This window comes from Lycium barbarum, chromosome 9 (assembly GCF_019175385.1).
Source record: "Lycium barbarum isolate Lr01 chromosome 9, ASM1917538v2, whole genome shotgun sequence".
Classification (NCBI taxonomy): Eukaryota; Viridiplantae; Streptophyta; class Magnoliopsida; order Solanales; family Solanaceae; genus Lycium; species Lycium barbarum.
The window spans coordinates 23164893-23192602 of NC_083345.1; the positions used below are offsets into that span (position 1 = coordinate 23164893).

The following is a 27710-nucleotide window of genomic DNA, read 5'->3' on the forward strand; positions in this document are numbered from 1 at the left end:
TAATATCTGCTGCATAATATTTCTGAGAGAGAAACATGCCATGTAAAGTACGGGTAACAGCAATACCCAGAAAATAGCTTAAAGGGCCTAAATCCTTCATAGCAAATTCGGCACTAAGCAGAGACATGATGGATTTTCTGAGAGCATCTAAAGAAGCTGTGAGAATAATATCATCAACATATAGCAAAATGTAAGCCATGCAGAACCTTGACAATAAATAAAGAGAGAGTGATCAGATCGGCTATGTGAAAATCCAATAGTGGAGACATAGTCTGCAAAATGTTGGTACCATGCACGGGGAGCTTGCTTAAGCCCATATAACGATTTCTTCAAGAGACAGACATGATGAGGATGTTTTGGATCCTTAAATCCAACAGGCTGATGCATATAAACAGTCTCATTAAGATTACCGTGTAGAAAAGCATTCTTGACATCCAACTGATGAATGGGCCAAGAGTGTGCAAGTACAATGCTCAATACAACACGAATAGTTGCCAGTTTGACAATCGGACTGAAAGTCTTGTCGCAGTCAACTCCAACCTATTGAGACCTGCCATCACCTACAAGACGGGCTTTGTGCCTCTCAAAAGAACCATCAGGTTTCTTTTTATGACGAAAAATCCATATAGAACGAATAAGATTCACATCAATGGGACGGGGTACCAACTCCCACGTCTTATATTTAATTAGAGCATCATATTCATCAACCATGGCAGCTTTCCAATTGGGGTCATTTAAAGCACTCACCGGATTTCGCGAGATGGGCGAAATGGAAGTAGTGGTGGAAGTGTTTAAATTAAACGGTCGTTTGGGCTTATAAATCCCATGTTGGTTTCTAGTAACCATGCGGGTGGGCTGTTGTGCAGTGGTAACAGGTGCAGGGATTGGGCCTGATGGCATTGGGCCAGTATTGGGGGGAAGGGACGCTGGACTTGGTATAGACAAGGGTCGGGCTGGACCGCAGGGGAATGGGCCAGGGGTGACGGGTCCGTAGCTGGCGTGCTACTGGACGGGTGGTTTGGGGATTGTGCCAGGTGGGTCGTGGGCTCAACTAGTGGATTGGGTTGTGACAGAAAGTGCAAAGTGTATGGAGAAATCCCATGGTCCAAAAAATCATAAGAAGTTGGGGTTGGTTTGTGTAATTTTGAGAAGGGAAATTGATTTTCCTGAAAGTTGACATGCCTTGATATTATGATTTTGTTGCTTGATAAATCATAACATTTATATCCCCTATGGTTCAACGGATATCCCAAAAATACACACGTGGTGGACCTTGCTTGCAAATTATTAATAGTTGTAGATGGGAAAAGAGGATAGCATAGACACCCAAAAACCCGGAGATGAGAATAGGAGGGGGTTCGTTGATAGAGAATTTGCGTTGGTGATTTATACCCAAGGACCTTGGTGGGAAGTACATTAAGGAGATATGTGGCCATTTGGAGAGCATGATGCCCAAAAGAGGGGGGCATGGAGGTGTGGGCAAGAAGAGTGCGCACTATGTTGTTAATGGATTTTATTTTTGTTTCCGCCTTACCGTTTTGAGGAGAGGTATGGGGGCAAGAAAATCTAAAATTCAACCCATTAGAGGTGCAAAAAGATTGAAAAGGCCCATTATCGAACTCCCGCCCATTATCACATTGAATGTTTTTTATGTCTCTTTCGAATTGAATTTGTATTGTTATACCCCATTTAAACGGGTCAAAGTAGAGTACAACATATTGGAGATTCCTATTTGTTTATTATAAGGAGTCGCCACCTAATTAGTTTAACGGTGAATTAGGACACCTAATTTATTAACTAAGGTAAAGCCTAACTAAACCTCCGTTAATGGTCTGCTTAATTAGCGTGATTCTAGGTAAGGGTTCTAGATTATCCTAAAGGGAAGGGGTTAGACATCCTTTAGAATCCGTTAACTACGGTTTTCCGGTCAAACTTAGGTTAATTAATTAAGGTTAAAGATGCAAATGTAGCATTTAAATTTTAAGAAAATAACTTGTAAATGTTGCTAACGTTTAAAGGAAAATATAATAATGCTATTTAAAATGAGACTTATAAATATTGCTAAGGCTTAAAATGAAAATATAATAATGTTATTTAAAAATAGACTTATAAATATTGCTAAGGCTTTAAATAAAAATGCTATTTAAAATAAGACTTGCAGAAACTATATACTAATTTGCATATAAGTAAAGAAAATGCAGGTTGGTGCAGCGTTTTATTTATAAATCCTTGAAGTAACTCAAATGGCGAGATATTAATTGATTTTTACATTTTAGGAGTATAAACAAAATACAAAAAATAGCTAATGAGAGTTTTTCTTATCCTTTTATTATTTCTTATTAATTACGCTTAGCTAAAAATATATACGATTTGGATAAATCTTGAAAAATTGTTTACAAAATATTCTTTAGTTCATATTTGCGTGTTAGTGACGGTTTAAAATTTCTAAGATAATAAGAATAAAATATGATTCCTTTAACTCAAAAATATGAATTTACGCTATTGAAAATCAATTATTCTAAAAGTAAATATTATAGATACTATAACTAACTTTAATATAAAAAGAAGAAAATGAAACTTATGGAATTAATTGTTGGTTTTCCTTAAATTAACTACCCACTACTAAAACTAAACCTCTTAATTTCACTAAGGTTCATCTAAATTAACAAAACAAAATGTTAGTCATACAATACAAATTAAATGCACAAAAAATAAAATAGAGGAGTAGATATAATTTAAATGGGCTCAGCCCATTTTTAAAGTTGTTGCGATCATTGCTGCTATTGGGCTTTGGCCCAGAAAAGTTTTATGTCTTTCTATTTTTGCTGCGGACAGGGGGCTGGACATGTGAAGAGGTCATGTTGGGCTTTGGCCCAACACCAAATGCGGAAGAAGAACGAGTCCCTCGGACTGGTATGCGATGGTCATGCATAAAATGAAGGAAAAGGATTAGTATCTAATCAATGGATAAGGTTAAACATATAAAATGTAAACTAAAAAAAACAGATCAGTAGGTTGTATATATGCTGTGTATATTTTAAGTATACCTCATGTATACACACTCATAAGGATGTATAGAAGGTTAATATCAGAAAGCTTTTTCCCCCGTCTTCCCGATGTTGCACAAGTTCCAAGGGATTTCATGAATCTCAGGCATGGCTAACACCGAGGAGGGTTCAAGCTTGATCCATAATGATCAATCTAACCTCCCTATTAATGTATTTTCATGAAGGTATACCAATAATATACGCATATATATACACAATACAGCCACCACACACTTATTACGTAAAAACAGGGCAACACTCAAACATGGGCAGAATCAAATAGTATAACATTTATTGTATTTAGACGTGTGTAGAATTCAGACATATGCAATGGATGGTATACACATGATATTCAGGGTATACATGGTATACCTGAAAGGTATGCACTGATATGCAACCCTTGTATGCACTTGGTGTATACTAAGGTTCATATATTATGTATACTTCGGGGTATATCATACCACAAATAAAAAATCAGATAGGGAATATGAGAAGATAAACCAACATGAGCATTTGGAGCGTAAATGTAAACCAGACAGACAGCAGGCATAGAATTGATTATGTAAACAGGCCCTTTGGCATTTTCCTTTTAACATGTTAACTGGACATAGCAATCTTCAACATTCTTACAAGTCCAAACAAACATCATACAAGGACGTATACCCTTCTAATTCTACAATCCTCTTAAGTGAGCCTAATCAGGTTCAAATTTAAACAGAAATGATCACATAGCACACTTTGTCAACAAGGGATTTCGAATAGCATTACAGAACTCAAATAGAGCATTGGTACAGGTTTGCAGATACTGAAGTTAAATTCAAAATCCTTTTAATCCCCTTAGAACTCATTCTGAGATTTGTGATACTACCTACAACAAACTAATTGGCATAGACCTCATATTTGAAATAGATTTCCTTAGGGGAGCACGTGAATGGTCTGATTCCTTTATTAAATCAAGTGAATGTCATTTCTAGCTTTAATGGATATAATTTCAAGTCCAGTAGACATAAGGGTTCCGTTTTACCACCAGTAATATAATTCGAGAATAATACTCGACCCAAGCCACACACCACAGAGAAAACTATTCTAGTATATCAAACACATAGGTCAAAATGACTTTAAACTTAACTTGAGCAAATACGGACATGTCTCAGACATTCCAAAATCAATTTACACACTAGTTAAAAAAAAAAGACAAAGAGCTGAGTACACTAATCATGGTGTCAAACAGGAAAGTTTATGCATTATCTAATGTATATTTAACCATACTGATCAAATCCAACACCCATTAATCCAGATTTGACATAAACAATTAATAGGTTGACCAATCATAACAAATTTTTAACCATATTAACATGACTGATAGACTTCTGGATCATAACTGAACATAAAACTCATTAGATGTCATAGCAGTGAACCAACAAACCTAGATTTTAGAGGACAAGCAAGGATTAACGTCACTCTTCTAAACAGTACATGGAAGCAAACAGAATAGGCATGATAATGGTCCTTATTAGATCCTAACCAAATGAGATAGAGACTAACTAATCATAGAAAAGGCTAATGCACACAAACACGATTAACAGGTCACCTAATCTAAACCAACACATGATTAATCCAATGACATACCAGCCAACAAATGTAAACTTAAAACACCAGGTGAATCTAAACTTGCATATAAAGCTAACACAATCACAGAACTGAACTAAACAGGGATAAACATGCTTAATACGACAAAAATAACTGCAAACAGAAAAAAAAAAAAAACTAAAACACAACTAAGCAACAAATTCGCATAAGCAGTTTAAAGCACTCAACTAATTACTAAAAAAAATAACTTAAAGAAAGGGAATTTACCTTCTTCGGGTGCAGCGAAATGGGGTTTGAGCCTCTGATATACCTCGAAACGCTACAATCTCCGTGTTTTCACACTCTCGGATTCGAAGCGATCCAGGGACCAAAAGAACAGAGAATAATTTTAGTGTTTTTGTTTGAATCGATATTAAGCAATATTGTGACTGTTAAAAAAAAAAGAACTAATATTTTGTAGGGAAATTTTTGGGCGGCTGAAGAACTTAATATTTTTTTAGAGATTTTCGGGGTTTCAAAACTTGTATTTTTTAGGGGATTTTATGGCGGCTGGAAAACTTTTTCCCCAAACCAGTTCATAAGCCACCATTAATAAGAAGCAGCTAGGGTTTTTCTGGGGGTCTAAAACGAAAAATTGGGCGGGATTTGAGTTGACCTTTTTCAAATCAAACGTTGGGTTTGTAGGTATTTTGACCTACTCAAGATCGGAAAAAAGGAACTAGACAAAAAACCATAAAAATTTGTACTCAAAAAACGAAAAGGGACTGATAAAGGGGACGAATTTGAACTCGCAAAGGGCCAAAACCCATTAAAACCGTTCAGATTAAAACAGACGAAAGAGGAAGACGACGACTTACCCTAAGTTGTTATCTGACAGGGAAAGGACGATTCATTAACTCCCTTTCCCCGAAATGTCCATGCAAGACCCTGCGATTTTCCGTTTGTATCAACGAAGAGAGAGGGGGTGAGGAGAGAGAAGAGCGGAGGGGGTGCGGCGGATGAAACGAAAGAACCTTAGCGGTTATTTTGTTGAAAAGAAATTGGGCTGGTCGGGGTTAATCGATTTAATGGACTGGGTCGATTTAAAATGTGGGCTGGGGTGAATTAAAAACATGGGCCAACCAGGTTGCTGATACAAAATATGGGCTGGTCATTAATGGACTGGTCCAAGAAGGTTTGTGGATTAATTGGAACGGATGAGCCCAAAATTTGGCTGATGGATTTAAAATATGGGGCTTTATAAATTTGAATAAAAGACCTTCAATTAATGATATAGTAACGTGTGCTAAAATATTACTTAATATAAAAATACTTAATTATTAGTGCTCAGATAAAAGAAAATTATACGACATCGTAATAGCCCGGTGATAATATTTTAAAAGTTCAATCAGTGAATAAACGTAATTATTTAATTGCGCGAAAATAAACGTGATGCGTGTGCATAAGGTGGTAAAAATGTTGAAATGGTTACAATGCAAATTATAATAATACTGGTAATAATGATAATAAAATAATAACGATAATAATAACGATAATAATAATAATAATAACAATAATAATAATAATAATAATAATAATAATAATAATAATAATAATAATAATACTAGTAGTAGTAGTAGTAGTAACGATAGTAAAATAAAGAATAATAACAGCAGTGACTACAATAGGATAAAGAAACGCCGGTATTAATAAAAGCTAATAATTGTAGTAAAGTATAAATAATTATTTTTTAAAGTTTCCCAAAAATACTAGAAGCGTAAATATATATTTTGGAGGAAAGGCGGGACAAAATTGGGTGTCAACAACTTGTCCCTCTTTGACCGGTAATGATGAAAGAATTTTCGGGCAAAGATGTTGACTCAGTAGCCTATTTTTTCCCGGCTAATAGATATTTTGGAGGACTAAGGGTAAAAAAAAATTGAGAGGATTACAGCCGAACTCCGGTCTCCGAGTTGCCTACATATCTCGGGTTGCACGAGAATCAGGCCGGGTGTAGTTCTGGGATAAACTACGACACCTATGAATAACGAATTCCAATTGGCGCGAATCTTTGCAAAATATTGTCCCAGTGTCGAATTATGGTGACACTGGGTATTATGATGAAACTAGAGAATTCTGAAAATTGAACGTGCTGGAATGCCGGCGGAATATTTGGGGTTGGAGATGAGTGTTCGAGGTAGATCCTTGACCCTTGTCGGGAAGTCTGATTATTCTTCCCAACAAATTGCCCCAGTTCGCTGCCGAAGAAATAGTTCCACGTTGCGCTAAAGCTCCTGCGAAATGGAATAGTGCTACCATTACCAATAACAATTCCAGAATTTTTGCTCAAATTAAAATAAGACGTGAGAGTATCTGTGTTGGCAGTCATGTGGGAAGTCGCTCCGGTGTCCATGTACCAATTATCATCCAGTTGATGCATGGACAAAGTGTGCATGGAGGCCTCTACGTCTGTTGGAGTATACCCAGAATAGGATGGACCATGCATGGAATAGGCCTGCTGAGATGGGCGTGGACCTGCACCAAGAATGCCATTGGGCCTTGGCGTCGAGGGATGCTGCTGCCATGGCCTTGTTGGATATGGACAGGGGGGCAATGCCCATTGCTGTGGTGGCCAGGCAGGCCAGTAGTAGCCCCCTGGTGGTGGCTGGGCCGTCGGCGACTGGTGGTGGCTGGTCTGTCCGCCGCCGCCGCGGCCAGATTTCCCGTGGTTGTTGGTGTTGTTATTTCCCTTTCCCTTGTTCTTGTTGTAATTCCTGCCACGATTATTATCACGATTGTGATAATTACGGTTGTTTGAATTATTGTTACCTCCAGGTGGCGGTGGCGGTGGCGGTGAGGGAGCATCATTATCAACAATGAGGGCCGCGGGACCAGAATCGCGGGCTCGTTCCTTGGCAGCGGCGTCTTTGAGCTTGAGTCTGGGGCACACTTCAAAGAAAGAGGGCAGCACGTCCTTCTGCTGGATAGTTGTGAAAAAGTGTGCATATGTCTCCAGCAAGCCCGCAAGGAGGCGCAAAACCATACGTTGGTCGGACACCGGCGACCCCACGTTGGCAAGCTGATCGGCGAGGGACTTCAGCTTATTATAATAAGCCATAACTGATCCGAAGTCAGCCATTTTTGTGGTGGTGAATTCTGTTTCAAGGTACGCTGCCCTTGAGTTCTTGTTATCCTGGAAAATCTGAGCAACTCGGTTCTAAGCCTTCTCCGCAACATCATTCACCACGAGAACAGAGGTAAGAATATCATGGGATACGGTGGCGTATATCCATTGGAGAACCACCGCATCAAGCCGTTTCCAGAGCGGAAGATCAGCCGTCTTCGCTGCGTTGTACGCGGTGAGTTCGGTGGTGTCAGTTGGTGGTATAATGTGCCCAAGTACGGAGTAGACGCGGGCTAGAACCTTGAAGAGTGTCACCCATTCGTGATAATGGTCGGTTTCCATGTCAAGGGTGATTGGTATTAATGATTTCACATTCGTGACAGTCAAAGCAGAATGGAAATTTTTGTCAGCCATTGAAGAGAGGTGAGGGAGGAAGAAGACGACAGCTAGGTTTAGGAAGAAGACGACGGCTAGGTTTAGGAGGTGAGGAAGGAAACCTAGCTTGATACCATGTAGGAAATCAATCCGTAATCTGTATTGATGTATGATAGTCAATATATACAAAGTAGGTATGTAACTGTCAGCATAATACTAGGCTAAATTATAGGACCTAATTAGCTATACATATGGAAGAGATCACGCCTAATTTGCTAATTATGAAAAGATTATGCCAATTTTTACGTTGACTATTTCATAGTCTATCAAAAATAAATGGGTAAGTTGTGGAGGTTGAAAGTTGCAATTCGCGGGGATTTTAGCCTCCTTAAGTAATTAGCGGAGGCTAAAACCCACGCGAATTATAACTTTCAACCTTCGCAAATTATCTTTTTCTTTTATAGTGCGAATGCCAAAAAGTTTTACGTATGTTTTTTATGTTAGAGATTGGAAAGGGTTTGCACCGATTTTTTCTTAATTAAAAACAAAGAAACTAGCTATAACATTTTGTTCAAATTCTCCAAACTATCAACTTTCTTGAAAGTCTCCCCGATTAACTTCGGTTCATTCGCAAAAATACCCTATTTCGGAGGTTTTTTATTTTTGTCCCTTAATTTTGCGGTCTTTAATTTTTCCTTGCATAAATTAGATTTCACTTGGCAAAATTTACATATTACTTCGGCATATATATTATAACATCCCACAAATTGTGTCAAAAATGGTAAAACTTTCAATACTCAACATAATTTGAAAAAAGGCATAAGTTTATATTTCACTTGACAAAGTTTACATTTAGCTTCGGCATATGTTCATAACATCCCACAAGTTAGGCTGGACACGGCAAAACTTCCTAACACTCAACATAATCTTAAAAATACTACACAACTTATGCCGCATAACTTAATTCCTACAGAAATTGTGTCGAGCGAGACAAAAGTTTAGTTTCTAAAGATAAAATTGTTATAGAACTTATGCCGAACGGAGCAAGTTTGGATATTTTCATTAAATGAGTAGTAGGGGAAAAATTAATGACCACGGATATGAAGGGCAAAAATTAAAGACCGTTGCGTTTGAAGGGCAATCCATGCAAAAACTTCATTAACTTCGTTTAAAAAAATATCTTGTTAGCTACGAGCTATTTAGCTACGAATTATAAAAATTATGTTAGTATAAATTATTTTATATAATATTTAGTCGATATTTTGTTTCTAATATATGGTCAATACCGGTATAAATTTATAATGTCATTCCAGTATTATTTTTTACCGATGCAATGTGGAATAGCTTATAAAAGTTACCCCGTACTAGCTATATTCGAATAGAACACCTAAAAGATAAAAATAACCTTAATTTCGTACGCATTTTATTTTGTATTACTTTAAAAACAAGTATAAAAATGGGAACTTTGATGTTATTCTTTGGATATTTCATTTTTAAACACAATGAATAAAAAATTAAAAATCTGCCAAAAATATAATACCTGTGATTAATAATTTTTATACTATGTACATTATAATCTGCATAATTTGGTGCGACAACCAAACTAGCCCAAATAATATTTAATCTATATTATATTAAAAGAGCGAAGGACCTTAGAAATGTTGATTGAACCTTTTGCCCTTCATTAAAAGACTCTATAATAGACAAATTGTCATTTACTATTTTTGTCAAATTATTATTGTATTATTTTTATAATATTAATTGTAATGTGTTTTAGTCCAAGTAAGATTATTTTTGGCAGAATAAAAACTGCCATAGGAGTCCAAACTTTGTTCTAACACTAATAATATATCTTTTTGGTGAAAATAAAGAACTGCCTTTACTTTTAACAAAATAAAATAGCCGAGTCCTTTAAAAACTGCCGAGTCCTTTCTTTAAAGTTATATACTCCATATGTTGCAATGGAACGTGAATCCTTTAACTTATTGAAATAGAATCCTTACCTTATTGAAATAGAGCCAAGTTCAACTTTTTTAGTTTTAGCTATTACAGTAATTCGGAATATTCATATTCTTGAAGTTGTAAAGCTATATATATATAAATTTCATATGGAAAAAAGTACATTTGATGGCCTATTTCCGCTCTACATATAAGAATTTCATTAGCATACATCGCATTCTTACCACTGATGTCTGAACATGTTAATTAATCTTTTCTATAAGTTTCGTATATATTTTTTTTTTTTTTCCAGGATTGCTGGCTGGTTCGTAGAATATGCAAATCGATTTGACGGCTTCAAGAACATGAGGTACAATCTGCTCAACCGCATATAACATGCACTTTCTAACTTTTAAGGATTTTGATTATTGTTTCTTTTCCCTCTTTGTAGTGCTTTTCAATTTTGTAAAGTGCTTAATTGATTTTTTAAAGTCGTGATTCAATTAATGATTTATTAGTTCTCGCCCATGTCTCTTGCCTCATGTAATAACTAGTAAAATTGTTCGCGCTTTGCGCGGTACTTTTAAAAAAATTAGTGTATTTATGAATTAAGTAATACTTTAATAAAGTTAGTTCAAAGTCAAATAGACGGATTAAATAACAAATACGCATGCAAAATAACTCTATAAGTCGAGGACGATATAAATGTTTTTATTAGAAGTAGAAGTGAGATGAACTACATTTTTCAATTAGCATACTTTGATTTAAAAAAAAAAAAAAAAAAAAGGTAAGTAAAAGGAATGTGTGAGTGTATAAGCGTAGCACATGAATCTCTTAGTGCCATGTATATTATGATATATTCATTTCATTAGATAATAAAACCTTTTTTGCTTAAATTTCCTTGGAATTTAAACACGAGTCAAGTCACAACAATTAAACATGTTTTGCTGATAGTCCCAATTACCAATAAAGAATGCACAAGCAGTGACAAAGATATCAATTTAAAAGGGTGATAATCACCAAAATGTAAAAAATAGACCTGGATGAAATAAAATCATATCAAACAGAGTGAATTATAAAGAAGAAAAAAATGTGTACATTACAATCGAAAAGGAAAGTCAAAGAAAGCTTATATAAGATTATGGCGATACTAAGCGGCTGTCTCAAGTAGATATAGGAATAATGTATGGACTAAGATTTCTTTACTACAACCCGACTTTTGTTATTCTCAACGAATCTAGCGGAACTAAATTTTCCTCTAAACCAATTTCATAACTCTAAAAATTCACACTCTGCAGCTATTTCTGTTGGTATGATGCAACAATTCAATGGATTGAATCATCTGACTTGCAAAAATTCATGAACAATTATATACAAAAAAAAACACAAAAACACAAAAACTCATCATTAACATAGCATATGTTTGACTGACTTGCATCCTCGAAGAGAAGACGTTCCATGTTGAAGCTCTTAGATTGAGATTAGCTAACATCACTGAGAGGATTTGTATTAAAGAATACATAAAAAAAATTAAGTTATCTTGCTAATGTTTAACAGAGGTTGAAAATATTTAAAACATATTCTTTGGCAAAAACAGATCAAACAAATATTCTCTGAAAACTCTATCAGTAATTTTGCAAAGTTAGTTTTTGCAAATTATAAAACGAAGCCACCCAAGTAAATTACCTCAACTCGACTTTGGAGGAATTACACATAGTTAATAATCTCATCAAGCTTCACCTTTTTCCAGTCACCTATTATAAAAAATAATGTACGTAGTTCAGAATTTTGTATACTTTCTCTTAAGTCTTTGAATATTTGCAACCTAAGTCCAATGACAACTTCTCACTGTCAAAGGGCTCGGGCACATGGTTTTACCATGTCTCTTTTAATTTCTTCCTTGTTCGCACGGTGAGTAGAAAGTGAGGAAATAGGAAAATCGTAAAGAGATCAACACAAAACCCACAAATGGAACAAACCAAGTTAGAAATTTCAAAGAGTCGAAGTGACTATAAAAGACCAATCATTTGACAAATTCCTGTACGACAAACCAAACCAGAAAAAGAAGGGTGAATTAAACTATACAAAAGAGTAAGAGATTAAGTGATCAGGACATCAAAAACGTCCCTTGTTCCCCATCGCTTTCAATACATGTCACGAGTTAGTTTTCTTTTCTTGCCTCTCAAATCAATTTAATTATAATGCATAAGATCTCAAAATTTAAAAGAGAAGCTAAGCATCTGGTGATTAATTCTGAGGTGTTTTCCATTGTCTCTCATATTGTCAAGACCAAGAATTATAGTTGCTCTTTGACGACTGATGTTGAAACCTTTGAAATCAGACATTTATTTCAAAACAAAAAAAATAGTTCTTTTGATCCTTACCTCTGTGTTTTAAGAGGAAAAAGCGACAGACTTGAGTAGAAAATATAAATAAACAGGTGTAGAATTGGTTAGGAGTGGGGTTTTCACATATGCATATGTATCGGTTATCTTGTACTAAAAGTTCCGCAAATTTACGAAGAAGTAGCTTCACACACAAGCACATAGTGAGCACAATTTAAGAGAAAGACGCGAGATAAACCTGTCGAGTTTCGATAAAATAAGATAAGATCAGAAAATTTCCACTGTTCAAAGTAGTTGATCTTGGTAGTGCACTGATCAAAAACCCTTTCAATAAAATAAGTTGAGATGAGTTTAACCTTAAATGTGCAGACTCTAAAAAATAATGCCAGAAGCTTTATTCCCATGATTAGGATACATCAATGTTACTGGCAGGTATAAACACTATGAAAACTGTCAAAATTATGCTATATTTAACATTACTAATTACACTTTAATATAATTATAGAACATGTAAAATGCTGCAATACCAATTGCAAGTACTATTCTCACCTTTTCCTTTATTAACTGTATTTTGGCTTAACATAAATCTCATCCTCAAGCAAACAATTTGAAAGCCAAATGAAAAGAAAGAAGAAGAAGATGAGCCAAAGTGTTACCATAATCGTCATGTGAAAATTCTCTATTATAGTTCTCTAGTATTCCAACAGTTGATTTGGCTAGCCTACCTTCAATCAATTAAGTTTCACCGCTATAAGGAACATTGTTATTTCTGTTTTTTCATTCATTTTCTTTATAGTTATTTATTTTCGAAATGGTTGGACACTCTAATGTAAGTATATAGCTAGTTGCAAAGGGAAGAGGGAGCAAATGGCATGGATGATTGGGAGGAGGGCTTTCTTTGGCCGTTCCTTGATGTTCAAAGTTTGTCAGCATTACATTATAGGAGAACAGAATAAAAATCAATTCAGGTACTTGGAGATTTTTTTGTCTACTAATCTTTTTGAAAACAATGTTCCGAAGTTTAATCAACTATTGCTATTATTAACCATAGTGCACATGTAGCCATGTAATGAGAAAGAGCGGTATTTTTACTTGTTCGTCTTACTTTCCAAACATGCTCTAAAAAAGATCATTATTTTCTTCAATTGCTAGCCAAATATCGCAAAGCGTAAAATAAGTTTTGTACGGGGTAAAAGAACAAACCCCGAAGAGAACAACAATGTAGTATGAATAAACCAAAATAAACCACTTCAAAAAGAGCATGGGAGTAGCTTAGATACCGTATTCAGACTGAGAGCGTTTTGACGCGATCGGAAGAAGAGATGGCGGCTGTATCCGGCCGTTGGTGCACATCAAGTGAGCATCTGTCATGTCATGAAGATAGAGATTAAACTTCAATAGATTCAGAGAATAAAGATGGAGATTCAATTTCAATAGATTCAGAGAATGAAAAGATATTTAAGAACCGGATACTTCGCTACACTCCTTTAGGAGCGGAGTATTACCTGGATTTTACAGAAATTCTATAACATCATGTTTTTTTCCTCTTCACTTTGGCCATGGTAACTACGGTCATGGATAGCGGAGATAGGAAGAGCAAAAGTTAAGGCTGGAAAAAAGAAGAAGAATAGATGGAGAGTAATTAGCATTAATTACCAAACGGTAAAACGTAAAACCGTGCATCTTCATTCGTAGGTTTAACGACGTGACTGTTCCTTTTTTTTTTCTTTCTTTCTTTAACTAAGCGGAAATTGGTTTTAATTAGGAAAAAGTCTAAAAATTGGAGATAAAAGATAAATAAGAATCCTGCTTTGTGAGGTATGCCACCTAAGCAGGGCTAAGTCCTGCTTTATATATATAGATAGATAAGTTTGCCTTGCAGATAGTGGATCCATTGAATAACTTCATGTTTGAGTTTGTTGCCAATGAACTGCATGTGTTGCATTCTAACTATTCCTGTGCTATCATCCATAGCTAGGTTGTTAGTACTATTTTGACGACTAAGAATGCTGCCACTAATTTTTTTTTATTTTTATTTTTTGTTATAGAAGCGTCAACAGTACAGGGGGTGGTTGTGGCGCTTATATAGATTAGAGGGAAGCTGTTTTCGGTAAAAACTTATCCCAATGAAGTGTTTACACCAAACCAATAAATACATAATATATATGTGTGTTTGTACTGTTGCACATGCAACTTCTAAGTTCCATCACTTAACCAGGGTTACCTAATATAATCTTAATTATGGTAAGTTGAATTGATTTGGTGTAAATACTCAGTTATATGGGTTTACGTTTTGCCTGAGGCACCGATGGGTATAGCACCAAAAACAACACCATAGTTCTTGGGGCAATTTTGGTTCCATCACATGTGGCTATATAAAGTCAACATAACAATAATCATTAAAGTGATTGAATCTTACGAGCTAGATATGTCAATTTTAGAAGTCTTTCTAACAGATACGCTGTTTTGCAGAATTAATTGAACTTCCAAGCAGAAAGAGTGAATTTGATTATTGAGAAGCTAAGCTTTCGATCTGCTTGTTTTACTTTATTTTCTTCTAGATGCATTAACATTTTATTTATCTGTCCCTTTTTAAAATATATATTATATTTCCCTGATATTATGTTATAAGTGTTACATTAGATCAACCTTTATACTCTTTAAAATTAATTATAGAGATGAAAAGAGCAACAAGTTTCTCCTATATATTTGGGGTCCAATTATGTGAAAAGCTGATGATGGAATTGGGAAAAAAAAGAGTGGGGGTGGTCTGTGACTTGTGAGATGCAGAAGCTCGATGAAGACGACCTGTTAAAAAGTTTTACAAATTTTATTTATTGTGATGTCTACGTGAAGTACGAATATGCATTTGACTTTTACTTATAAGTTAAATAATTATTTTCAAATCATGTACCATGTTAAAAGTTTAAGATATAAATTTTATAATAAGTCACGGGGGTTCACGTGCGAGTGCCTAAAATAAAAATTAGAAGAGCTTTAGCAAAATCTTCTTCGTCTTTTTTTTTTTTAACATGGAATTCACATTAGAAAATATAATCATTTAATTATTTCTCTACTAATTAAAAATAATTTAATTTAATTATTTTTCCAATATTCAGAACTACAAAGTCAACTAAATTATGTGTACAAAATCCCTATTAGTATTAATTTCCTTATAGTTAGGAATAGTCATTTAATTATTTTCTTATTAGTTTAAGCATTCTAAATCAACTAAATTTAATTTTAAAAAGATATGGAAAACCTAGAAATAAATGTAAAAGTTCTAGAATTGAAGGACTAATAAAGAGAAAGATTTAAATATGTTAACAAATATTTTGTAAAGATTTGAATTTAACTATAAGAAAATATTTTAAATTTAGAATAGCTAAAAATAATAAAAAATAATCGGAAGCACAAATATGGTTCAAATTGTCAGCTTTTCTCCAAAATTTTATTAATTACAATAGAAGAACTCCTCTTTCTAGTGGATGATGAGACCGGCCAATTGCAAATTTAGCAAAAACATATTTACAAAACATTCCTTGAAATTATAATACCTTTCGTGTTATCTTTGAATTAAAATAAAGTCCAATTATTTTTCGGTGGTATTCGTTGTCAAAAGAGGTATGCCCTTTTATAATAAGTCACTAGGGTTCATGTGCGAGTGCGCAAAATAGAAGTTAGAAGAGCTTTAGCGAAACGTTTTTCGCCCTTTTTACCCTTTAAAGATAGAATTCACATTAGGCAATAGTCATTTAATTATTTCTTACTATTAAAAATAGTCCCATTTAATTATTTTTTTAATATTTTAGGATTCCGAAATCAACTAAATTATGTGTACAGAGCACTACTAAAAAAACAGGTATTTTCGACCTGGAAATTTCGACCTCACTTTTGGTCAAAAAAAAATCGACCTCATGTGGTCGAAATTTCCATTTTTATTTTTATTTTTCTTTAGGATTTTGACCACATGGGGTCGTTTTTTTAAGGGAAAATATGATTTCGACCTCATGAGGTCGAATTTTTTTTTTTTGTACAAATAATAAATGAAAAAAATAATTTTACACAAAAGTAAATTATATAAATATAAAATAATTAATTAAAAAATTAAAAAAAATCAAATTTCAACCGCATGAGGTCGAAAAAATTAATTCAAATTTAGTCAAATCTGGCTTAATTTTTTGACCACATGCAGTCGAAAAAGTTCAATAAATAATACACCCAAACAGGCCCGATGAAAATATTTCATCTCCCCCCAAAACTTTATCTTCTCTTTAAAAAAAATCTACCCTCTCTAAACTCATCTTCCCCAAAATTCCCACCACCCCACCAACATCTCCCCCCAAAACTGTTTGATGTTCCTAAAATGAAACTATGTGCGCCTATTTCTGAGTATGTTTTAGGTTAGCTAAATTAGTATTATATAATTAAATGAATTCGCTTAGAAATTTGGTATGTTGAACTTGGCACTTACTTTTTTTTTTATTTGAAGGTGGGTTTGTTGATTAGCTTGCTAGTGGCTTGTTGAAGGTGGGTTTGTTGATTAGCTTGTTAAGCAGTCCTTGTTAGCACCGGCGTTCTCCAAGTAGGCGACGCCGTCCAGTTAAACCACCGGAGTAGCCACCAGCCGCCGCCGACTGAACAGTGAGCTGGGTTAGTCCTTTTTTTTTTTGTTTTTGTTTTTCAATCTCATTTTATCATTATTAGTTGCATTACTTTGTATAGTTGTAGTTTAATTAGAAGATTTGTTAACTTTATTGATTGTTCAATGTTTGTTTTAGGTATTAGAATGTTAACTTTATTTTAGGGTTTCGAAATGAAATTGAATGTTGTTGTTGTAGTATTCAAACTGAAATTTCAATTAATTTGGTTTAAAGATTGCATTTGTAGCTATTTTGTTAAAATTTTACTAAGTGTAAATTGAAATTGAAATTGAAATTGAATGTTGTTGGTGTTGCATTTGTAGCTATTTGTTGTTGTTTTTACCAATATTTGAGAATTGTTAGAGCTAGGGAGACTTATCCTTTATACTTGTGATATGCTTCCAGCTTCTCTTTCAATCAAACTCGTATTTGACATGTTTGTGCTACTCTGACTTATGTAACATCATTTTCTTATTGATTAACTGTTTGACAAAGTAGTCAAGGGATTTTGTGAAACTCGTTCACTTGTAAGTTGCAAAGCTTAAAATTCGATATTAAGATTTTTTATTTTTTTCCTTATTTTTGGAATAGGTTGTCAATTGCCGGAGTTAAGGAAGATTTGCTAGATACAAAAAAGTAGCAGCAGAGGTTAGATTATTTACTGCTTACAGTTCATCAAAACTACATCAGTTACTTTTATTTAACTCTAGAAATAGATTGTTGTCTGCTATCCACAAGCCTTTTCTGTCTTGATATATTTTTGTTTTCCTGATATATTTTCATTTTCCTTCTTTCTCTAACAAGTAGCCCATGTTTTGTTGAATCGTTCTCGTTTTAGTAATGGATTTGATGAAATCGCTTGTGTTTTCTATAGCAATTGATGTCATATGTTAAGGTGACTGATCTTGGATCCTTTTGGATGATGATACTTTGAATTATGGTTTTCCTTGACTTTATTGAGCTTTCCTTCTTTTTTTTTTGGTTCTTGTTCTTGAGCTAGAGTCAGAGGTGTTATTTGGGTTCTTGATCTAGAGTCAGTGGAAGACTACTGTGTTGCATTATTCATGAAAATCAAAGGGAGTTAAGTATCTCAAATGTTACTTATCTCTGCTACTACTGAAGGACTGGCTTGTTTTTGACCTTTGTGCTCTAGCAATACTTTTAACTACAATGCAAACACATAAACCAGGTATAAACATAAATGAACGTATATCATATGTACTAACATTTCTCAGCATGAGGACATTCCTATTAGCTGAAAGGCATTATTAATTGATAAGACAAGGTGATTCTGGATCTTTTTCTGTGTCAAGTGGTTGTGCCAAGGATAAAAAAAGACTAATTGGTTTGATAACCTAACACTTCTTGATAAAGCTCTGTCTTTAACTTTTTAGTGAAGCCTTGAAATTGGACTCACTTTATTTATTTCTTGAAAATTAAAATTAAAATGTGTTGAAGCCACTAACAACTTCAGCAAGGTGAATAAATTGGAAGAGGAGGAATTGCAAGTGTATGCAAGTGGTTTGTCCCTATAAGAACAACGTTCGATACCAAACAAGTTGGGGTCGATATTAATCTTCACTAATCATGTTCAATTTTGAATTTACAGATCTCATCTTAAATATCATCACTAGTATGAAAGAAATAAGTAGTAAGTTAACACTGATTATGTTGTTTAATTGGACAGCTACGGGCAAAATAACCATGAGGATTAATTTGTTTAGCTTTGGACAACTTGGTGCTAGTGTTGTTTTGATTTGCCTTCTTCAAACTAGTCATGGACATATTTTTCTGTTATTTATGGTCTTTATCAGTGTTCTGCAAAGCAGTATGTGGTGTACTTTCATATGGCTGTTGGTGGTGTTTTTAAGGATAATGCTTCAAGCGTTGAGTTTAGAGTTGAGTCTTGCTTTGGCATTGTTTTTAGTGTGTTTCTGCAATATAATTATCCCTCCACTAATGTCTTGCAGTTTCAAGTAGTTTACTAACATTGCATCCTTCAATTTCAGACCGAGTTTCAATAACACAGGTTGGAATATTGTGCCAATCAGCCAGCCGAGAGGCAAGGATGTTGCATATGCAGGCCCAAATTGACAGCTTACTCAACTCGGGGCCCTCTCATATTCCCCCGTGTCCCGGGGATGCTCGTAGGTCACAGCCCAATAGACGACGTAGGTCACAAGACAACGTAGTTCATGCTCTTGTTAATGAGGATAGTGGAGAGGAATCGGATCATGTCTCTAACATCCAACGTTGACTTTTTTGATTCGTATACTTTTGGATTGTAATATTGCTATGTTTTCTTGGATATGTATATTTTTTTTATGATAGTTTTAATTCGAATTAGATGTACTTTTGAAGGTGAATTTAATTGTAGGAAGTAGTTTATGGATGTTTTAACTTTACGATGTTTAAGTGTTTGAATATAGAAAGTAGTTTATGGTTGTTTAACTTTACGATGTTCAAGTGTTTAAATGTAGTTTTAAGGATATTTAGAAGTACTTTAAATTGAAACTTAAGGTTGAATTTGATTTTAGAATGTGAAGTTTATGATTGTAGAAGTACTTTGATGAATTGGACGTGTTGATGAGTTGCATTGTTGATTTGGTTGATGAGTATGATTGGTAGGTGGGCTGCTGTAAAAGCAGCTGAATGTTGAAATCTTTTTTCCAGATTTTCGACCTCATGAGGTCAAAAATTCATTCAGCTATTGATAATTTTCGACCACATAAGGTCGAAATTGTACTCAAAAATTAGAATTTCGACCGCACGAGGTCGAAAATCTGGGCAACATTTTGAATTTCGACCTCATGAGGTCGAAATCTGGCAACAATATTGCTAAATTTCGATCTCATGCAGTCAAAATTTTGAAAATATTTTTTTATTATTTTTATCTTCTATCATATTTCGACCGCACGCGGTCGAAATTTTTTATTAATATTTAAATAAAAAATAATTTTTTCGACCTCAGGTGGTCGAAAATTTTATTTTCGTAATTTAGGTAGAAAACTTATTTCGACTGCGTGAGGTCAAAAATTTTCGACCACGTGAGGTCGAAAAAAATTTCACCCTAGTTGTTAGCGACCATGCCTTGTAGTCGAAATTTTGATCGAAAATTGGCCTTTTTCGACCTCGTGTGGTCGAAAATTTTGATCGAATTTCACTGTTTTTTTAGTAGTGAGAATCCCTATTAGGATTAATTTCCTTACAATTAGGAATAGTCTTTTAATAATTCCGATATGTTCAAGCATTCTAAATCAACTAAATTTAATTTTTTTAAAAAAAAAACTATATAATTAATTTAATTAAATTTACATTGCTGGCATGTCGAGTAAAATACCGAATTCAACTACTATTGCCACGTAATAATATTCATTTTCATCATCTAAATAGTTGCATTTATTTTAAAAGAAAATGCACATTTTTTATATAAATTCTTTATGGACTCACGCAATATACATGTGCAACGCTGATACGCTTATTGACTCACGCAATATACACATGCAACACACGTACGCTTGAGACTAGTAATATGTAGAAACTATACAATCTTGACTTGTCTCATTCACTCACCAAGAGAGAATATATATAGGATACAATCTTGAACCCTAGTGAAACAAGGAAACTGAGATCCTAGTGAAACAAGGAAACTAACTAATATATGGTAATTATCTCCCTACAAATATGCTACCAAATAATATAAAATCCTACAAAGATATTATACCGCAATACCCCCCCTCAAGTTGGAGCATGGGAATCAAAAATGCCCAACTTGGAAAGCAAGAAGTCAAACTGAATTTTGCCGAGAGCTTTGGTAAAAATGTCTGCCAATTGTGAAGATGTCGAAACGTGTGACGGAGAAATCAAACCTTCATTAATTGCATCACGAACAAAGTGACAATCTACCTCAATGTGCTTTGTTCGTTCATGGAAAACCAGATTTTTTGCAATGTGCAAAGCGGACTGACTATCACAAAACAATTTGATCGCCTTGGGATGTTGTATACCTAAACTCAACAACAGACCTCTCAGCCACTTCAACTCACAAGTGACCGCAGCCATGGACCTATATTCAGCCTCTGCAGAAGATCTAGAAACTGTGTGCTGCTTCTTTGTCTTCCAAGAGATGGGAGATTGACCTAGAAATACTAGCCAACCTATCAACGAACGACGAGTAAGCGGACAAGCCGCCCAATTAGAATCACACCATCCCTGCAAAGTCAACTCACTGTCGGCACGTAACAAAATACCCTGTCCTGGTGTGCCTTTCAAATAACGGACCACTCGTAAGGCCGCTTTCCCAATGTTCAATCCGGGGTTCTTGCATGAATTGAGACAAAATATGAACAGAATATGCCAAGTCCGGTCGAGTGACCCCCAAATAAATCAAACGGCCGACTAATCTACGGTAGACCTCCGGATCCGATAACAAATCTCCATTTGCAAGGCCAAGTTTATGATTTTGCTCAATAGGGAACCCACTTGGCTTTGCACCTAACAATCCTGCTTCAGAGATAATATCAAGAGTATACTTGCGTTGACACAAAAACAACCCTGATGAACTACGAGCTACTTCAATACCCAAAAAATATTTGAGAGACCCAAGGTCTTTCATTTTGAAACAATCACTCAAATAGGCTTTGAAAGTTGTAAGTGCAGCGGAATCATTCCCAGAAATAATAAGATCATCAACATAAACCAAGATATTAATCTGAATATTCCCTCTAGTAAATGTAAAAAGAGAATAATCAGAATAAGATTGAAGGAAATCGTACCCTTTCAAAGCAGTCACTAATTTTGCAAACCAACATCTAGGGGCCTGTTTCAACCCATACAGTGATTTGTGCAAATGACACACCAACGTAGGATCTGGACTTTCAAACCCGGGAGGGAGCTTCATATACACCTCCTCATCAAGGTCACCATGTAAGAAGGCATTATGAACATCCATTTGGCGAAGTTCCCAATTTTTGGATGCTGCAATGGCTAGGAAGGCTCGAACAGTAGTCATCTTGGCGACCGGAGAAAAAGTTTCATTGTAGTCAATCCCCGCTTGTTGATGATTTCCCAACACAACCAAGCGCGATTTGAGCGGTTCCACATCTCCATTTGACAAAAACTTGGTCTTGTACACCCATTGATTACCAAGTGCTTTCTTACCCGGAGGAAGATGTTCCAAAGTCCATGTACCATTGTCTTCCAATGCACGTATCTCTTCTTTCATTGAATGTCTCCAACCTTCGTGTTTCATGGCTTCTTTGAAGGTCTCAGGATCCTTACCCGAAATAATAGCTGCAAGAAACTTACGATAATTTACAGAAAAATTGTCACCATTAATATAGTTTGCCAAAGGATAGGGAGTACCTGAGGATTGATTGTTAACAGGAGTTGTAGGAGACGGACTATTAGCAAAAACTGAGTGTGTCACATAATCACGAAGCACAACAGAGGGAAATTTCTCCCGAAAACCACGCCCCAAGCCACCTTCCACATTCGTGACTGGGGTATGGTGTTGCTGCCCCCCCTCGCTGCCAGTGGGTGCTGGGTTCCCAGCGGACTGTGCAGTGGCTGTTGGCAGCCGCTCAGCTTCGTTTCCAGCGAGCGCTGGGTTCCCAGCGACCTACTTGATTAAAGTTTGGATTGAAAAAAAAAAACTGTCCAGATTTTGCTTCTGCAAAACTGTCCAGTTTCTGAAAAATTGTCCAGATTTTGCTTCTGCAAAACTGTCCAGTTTTTGCTTTTGGTAAAAACAAAATGGCATCATATAATGAAAATTGGTTGGATGATAGTTGTTCATACTTTGATGACCCATGTCCATATTGTGGAGGACCTCACTTTTGGCAAGATTGTGAAAATGCTCCCGGGAGAGAGATGTGTGCACCGTCTCAATCCTATGATGGGAATATTTGTAATATATGTGGTGGTCAAAATGGACATTGGAGTGATTGTCCTAATTATTTTCCTTCCCCTCCCCCAAGTTGTTCTAATGAAAATACTAGTTGTGCTTTTGAGTTTGATAGGAACAATGATATGGCAAACAAAGGGCAAAGTACCGGATATGAAGGTATCATGGAATTGCTCCAAGCATACTTTGACCAGGAAAGGGAGGAGGAGCGAGAACTCGTCGGGCAATCCATTTTGGAAATGAACAAATCACTTGAGGATGAAAATTTTTCAATTTCCATGGATGTGCCTATTCCTCAAAATGAAGTAGTTGAAGAAGAGATTTCAAATTTACAAGATGAGCCCGAAAATTCTTGTGACCCCAACAAGAGTTGTGAAATTGAAGAAGTGGTTCAACTTGAAGAAAATGAGCCAAGTCATAAAGAAGAAATCTTCAATACTCGAAAAGAGGAAATTGAGGAAATGTTGAGTGGCATTATGGGGAGAAATGAAAAATATGGGAAAATTGTGGCCAAATGGTGAGAAGTAGTTCAATATGGAGATGATGAAACTATCCAAAACATGGATTTCACCACGTTAGGATTTTGACAAGCTTTGGACGATTCTCACCATGAAGACAAACTTGACAAAGTGGATATTATGAGCCAAGATTGGCTAATGAATCAAGCTCAACAACTTGAACTCTATGGGGATCACCGTGATGGCTTTTCACGGATGATAGAAGAATTGCTAAAAATGCATGTGGAGCAAAGTCAAGAAGTGGAGTTACTTGAAATTGCTATAAAAAAATTGGAGGCCGAATTGAATGCAAAGATTGAGGCATGTGACGCTCAACATCAAAAGGCCATGGATAGTAGTTTTAAGTTGATTTCCAATGAAGAAGTGGTCACTATTGATTTTCAAGAGCTAATGATAAATTACCAACCAACAAATCCAAAAATAGTGAATGATGCCGAGATTGAAGAAATGATATTAAAGTTGCATAAAAAAGTTCATGAAATCGTTTTTGAAGACTCTAGTTCATTTATGGGTAAGGATGTCAAAATTCATGCAAATTTGAAATTTGAGCGCGTTGGACCACATTCGAAACATTTTTCAACATTGTGCTTGGTTGATGATATGGAAGTTGAACCAAACAAGCCAATGGAGAATTTTGGATATGAAGAAGAAAGCGTTTTTATTTTGAAGTTTGCTATGCCAAGAAGACAAAAGGGCATTCCTTACTCAAAGGCCAAAAAGTGCAAAATGCGACATCCGAGAGTTGGCCTCTTTGCTTTCCTACCACCGCCTCATGAGCATCACCGGAATCTTGATTCAAAATTGGGGCGCAAATTCATATCTTCCAAATGGAGGGAAAAGTGGTAAAAGGTAACCGTCGTGCCGCGACGTTAACTTAAGCGCTTGGTGGGAGGCAACCCATCATTTTAAAAATTTTAAATTATTTTTGAAATTTGATTTTTTAGAATAGTTTTGTTTATGGTTTTTGACTAATCTGCAAAGTTTCAGAATTTTTGGAGTTGTTTTGAGCAGGTCGAATTTTCGGACAGCCCCAAACCAGTAGCTGCTGAAAATTGCAGAAACTGTCCAGTTTTTTGCAAAACTGTCCAGTTCTGAAAAAAACTGTCCAGTTTCTGCAAAACTGTCCAGTTTTTGCTTGTGCAGTGAGGACACTGCAATGTTTTTAGTTGGGGGTGGCATGTGGTAGCACGCTATATTTTGGTTATGCTTGATTGTGTGCCCTTGTCGGGTTTATTTTGTGACTGTTGGTGTGGCTGTGGATAAACGTTACAAATGGAACTTGCTCAAATTCTTGAAAATTTCGTTCTTTTTGCATGTTGTGGATTAGTCACTTTTGTTATTTTATTTCCGTTCTTAGTTAGGTAGTTTAGGAGTAAAAATGGTGTTGGGATGTGATTTTTTACCCCTTGGCTAATTTTTGGCTTGCTTGGTACCAACTTATTTAAACCTTAACATATGAACTCTTGATTTTTGAAAAAGAAAAATGATTGAAGTAAGGTTTCTTGTTGTGACTTTTAGATTTAATTTTTTTTCTCTTACTTTCACTAATTAGTCTCTTTAGGCTATGAGTGACTTTTTGAGTTCATTTGTTTCAATTGGTTCTTGGATACGTATTCTACTTGAGTTTTCATGTGCCATGTGTGATGAGGTTTATTTGTGAGTTCTTTTGCGTTATTTGTGGTCTAGAACTTGCCCGGAATGAGTTTCAAGGCGAAATCCTAGACTACACTTGATTTGAAAAATGATGTTAGGCCTTCCTTGAACCGCTTTTGTTGCCTTAAATTTCCTACCCTTGCATATTTTCCCTAGTCAACCCCTTTTGAGCCTTTAACCTTTTCTTTGGCAACCATATTACAAGCTTTAACATTCTGTTCTTCATTGATCCATCTTTTGGTACCCTACCTCCTTAAGTGCATTGAAAGTGCAAACGTAGGCTAAAAGCCTAAGTTTGGGGGTGATAGTTGGAAAAAGTTGTGATGTGGGAGTTACTTTAAGGTGAAAGAAAAAAAAATGAAGTAGTAAAAAAAAATGGAAACTTCCTTGTTATTTTGAAAAAGAAAAAAAAAGGAAGGAATAATGAAGAGTTGTGAATAAAGGGAAGACTAGTTGGTGAAATGGAAAATGAAGAAAAGGGTGGAAAAATTTCAAAGGAAGTGTGCTTTGATTGTTGAAAATTGTAGTGCTTAGGGAGGTTTTTGAGTCACTATTTCCAAATTATGTTCCTACCTTAACCAAAAGCCTACATTACAACCCTTTAAGTCCTAATTGATTTTGAACCAAGTGTGTCTATATTAGTGGAGAAATACATGAAGGGCAAGCTTATGGTACTACTTGTGCAATTGAACATCTTTGTGAGAGAAGAGAGTTAATTCTTTCTATTTAATATCCCATTGTGTTTTGACTTACATTTTCTAAATGTGGGATTCTCTCTTGAGTGTGAGGGCACATGAGAATTTAAGTTGTGAAATTGTTCCATTTTCCAATTGAGAGGAATGAACAAAAGAAAGTTGTTTTGTGATAAGGAGTCAAATTTTGAAGCTTTAGTGTCATGACTTGATTGCTACTTTGATCAACTTGGTGTTTGAGCACTTGAAAAGAAAATGAAGTTTTTAAGAAGAAGTTGGTGATTCATATGTTTTGAATTAATTGTTGGTACCAATCAAAGTCATGTTTTTGTGCTTAAAGTAGACTTTTTAATTTGGTATGATGTTGGTGCACTATTGAGTCAATTCCTTAGAAAGAGATTTTATGTTTTGAATTGCTTGAGGACAAGCAATGGTTTAAGTTTGGGGGTTTGATAAGTTGGTATTTTACCAATTTATCTCTTCTTTAATCTTATATTTTTGCTATATTTGCTTGAGAAAATAGTGTATTTAATATCATTTACATCTATTTTACAGGTCTTATGTGATTTAGAAGTGATCAGAAGAAACCAAGTGAAAATTTAGTCAAAAAGAGGCCAAATGGGACAGTTTTGCAAAAACGGGACAGAACTGCAAAAAACGGGCAGAACTGCAAAAACTGAAAGTTGGGGCATATTTTGTCATTGTTTTGACTTGGAAAAATCTGGGCATAAAGAGAGGCTTAGGGCAACAAAACATGATCATCTTTGGCTCAACACAAGTCCTTGGAGGCTAGGGTTTCACACCAACACATTGGAGGAGAAGATTGGAAGCACTTTAATGAGATATTCTTAATCCTTTCTTCAATTTCTTGTTTGGTATTGAATATTTATGTGTGTAGTATTTCATTTCAATACTTGAACCTTGTTTATGGAAGTATATATTGTTTAAGTTTGGATTGAATCTCTTGTTTTGCTTATGTGTTGAATGATTTTATTCCTAATGAAGTGAGTTATTGTTTCTTTAATTAATCTCATTTTGAATGATTCTTAATGGAGTAGCTAACCCTAAGACTTGCCCATTTATTTCGGTTTAAACTTGGAAGAGGCAAACTCGGGATTGAGAAAGATTAATTAACAAGAATTTGGGGCGTTAACCCTCATCTAATGGAAATCGACCTAGGAATAGGCGACACCACTTGTAGCCATATTCGGGTGTTCTTAATGCTCCTAATTGCTTTAGGGATATTCAATTAGGTAGTCTAGCTAGTCTTCGGAAGAAGCTAATTTAGAGTCATTATCCGAGGCTAAGTAATATAAATTCACCATTATTTGTAAATCATGAAATACATTGGATCGTTACTTGAGCGTAGTCTCCCTTGTATCCATGCTTGTAGCCATTGATCATTTTACTTGCTTTCTAGGTTAGTTTACATTTTTGCATTAGTTATAATTTTCTCTCAAACAAAACCAAAATATTATCCATCGTTTGGCTTTAGCGTAGTTGGTAAAAATTCCTACTTTTCCTAATCGCCTACATATTGTTCTCTGTGGGATTCGACCCCGACTCATAGTTGGGTAAAATATATTTGCATACGACCGTGCTCAATCCCCGGCAATGGCGCCATTTTTGATAACGTCCAAATCCACTCTATTAATTAGAATGAGCACTATTAATTCGACAGTAGACACATATTGCACCACATCCGGTTTGCTAAAATAGTATAGTCCGTCTGGTTTGCTAAAATATTATAGTCCGTCCCTCCTAACTCCCGTTCCAATCAGCTCCTTCAGTGGGTCCTGAGTAGCACACATATAAGAATTAAAAGAGACAATAGTATGTAAATTATCAGTAAGTTGGGGGACAGAGAGTAAGTTGCAACGTAAATAAGGCACATAAAGGAC

At 35.3% G+C, this 27710-nt stretch overlaps 1 protein-coding gene and 1 long non-coding RNA gene across 2 annotated transcripts; one reads left to right on the forward strand and one right to left on the reverse strand.

Moving 5' to 3' along the window:
* Nucleotides 1-4659: 4659 nt before the first annotated feature.
* Nucleotides 4660-7755, reverse strand: LOC132611775 (uncharacterized). Its single transcript, XM_060326149.1, has 2 exons — nt 7034-7755; nt 4660-4747 (listed from the first exon to the last, which is right to left on the reverse strand). Exons 1-2 carry the CDS (start codon nt 7753-7755, stop codon nt 4660-4662), a joined length of 810 nt encoding a protein of 269 aa, XP_060182132.1.
* Nucleotides 7756-16661: 8906 nt separating this feature from the next.
* On the forward strand, nt 16662-19491 carry LOC132610262 (uncharacterized). The gene is made up of 4 exons (XR_009571071.1): nt 16662-16801; nt 16891-17051; nt 17633-17689; nt 19051-19491. It is a non-coding gene; the product is annotated as an uncharacterized LOC132610262 (long non-coding RNA).
* Nucleotides 19492-27710: the final 8219 nt, after the last annotated feature.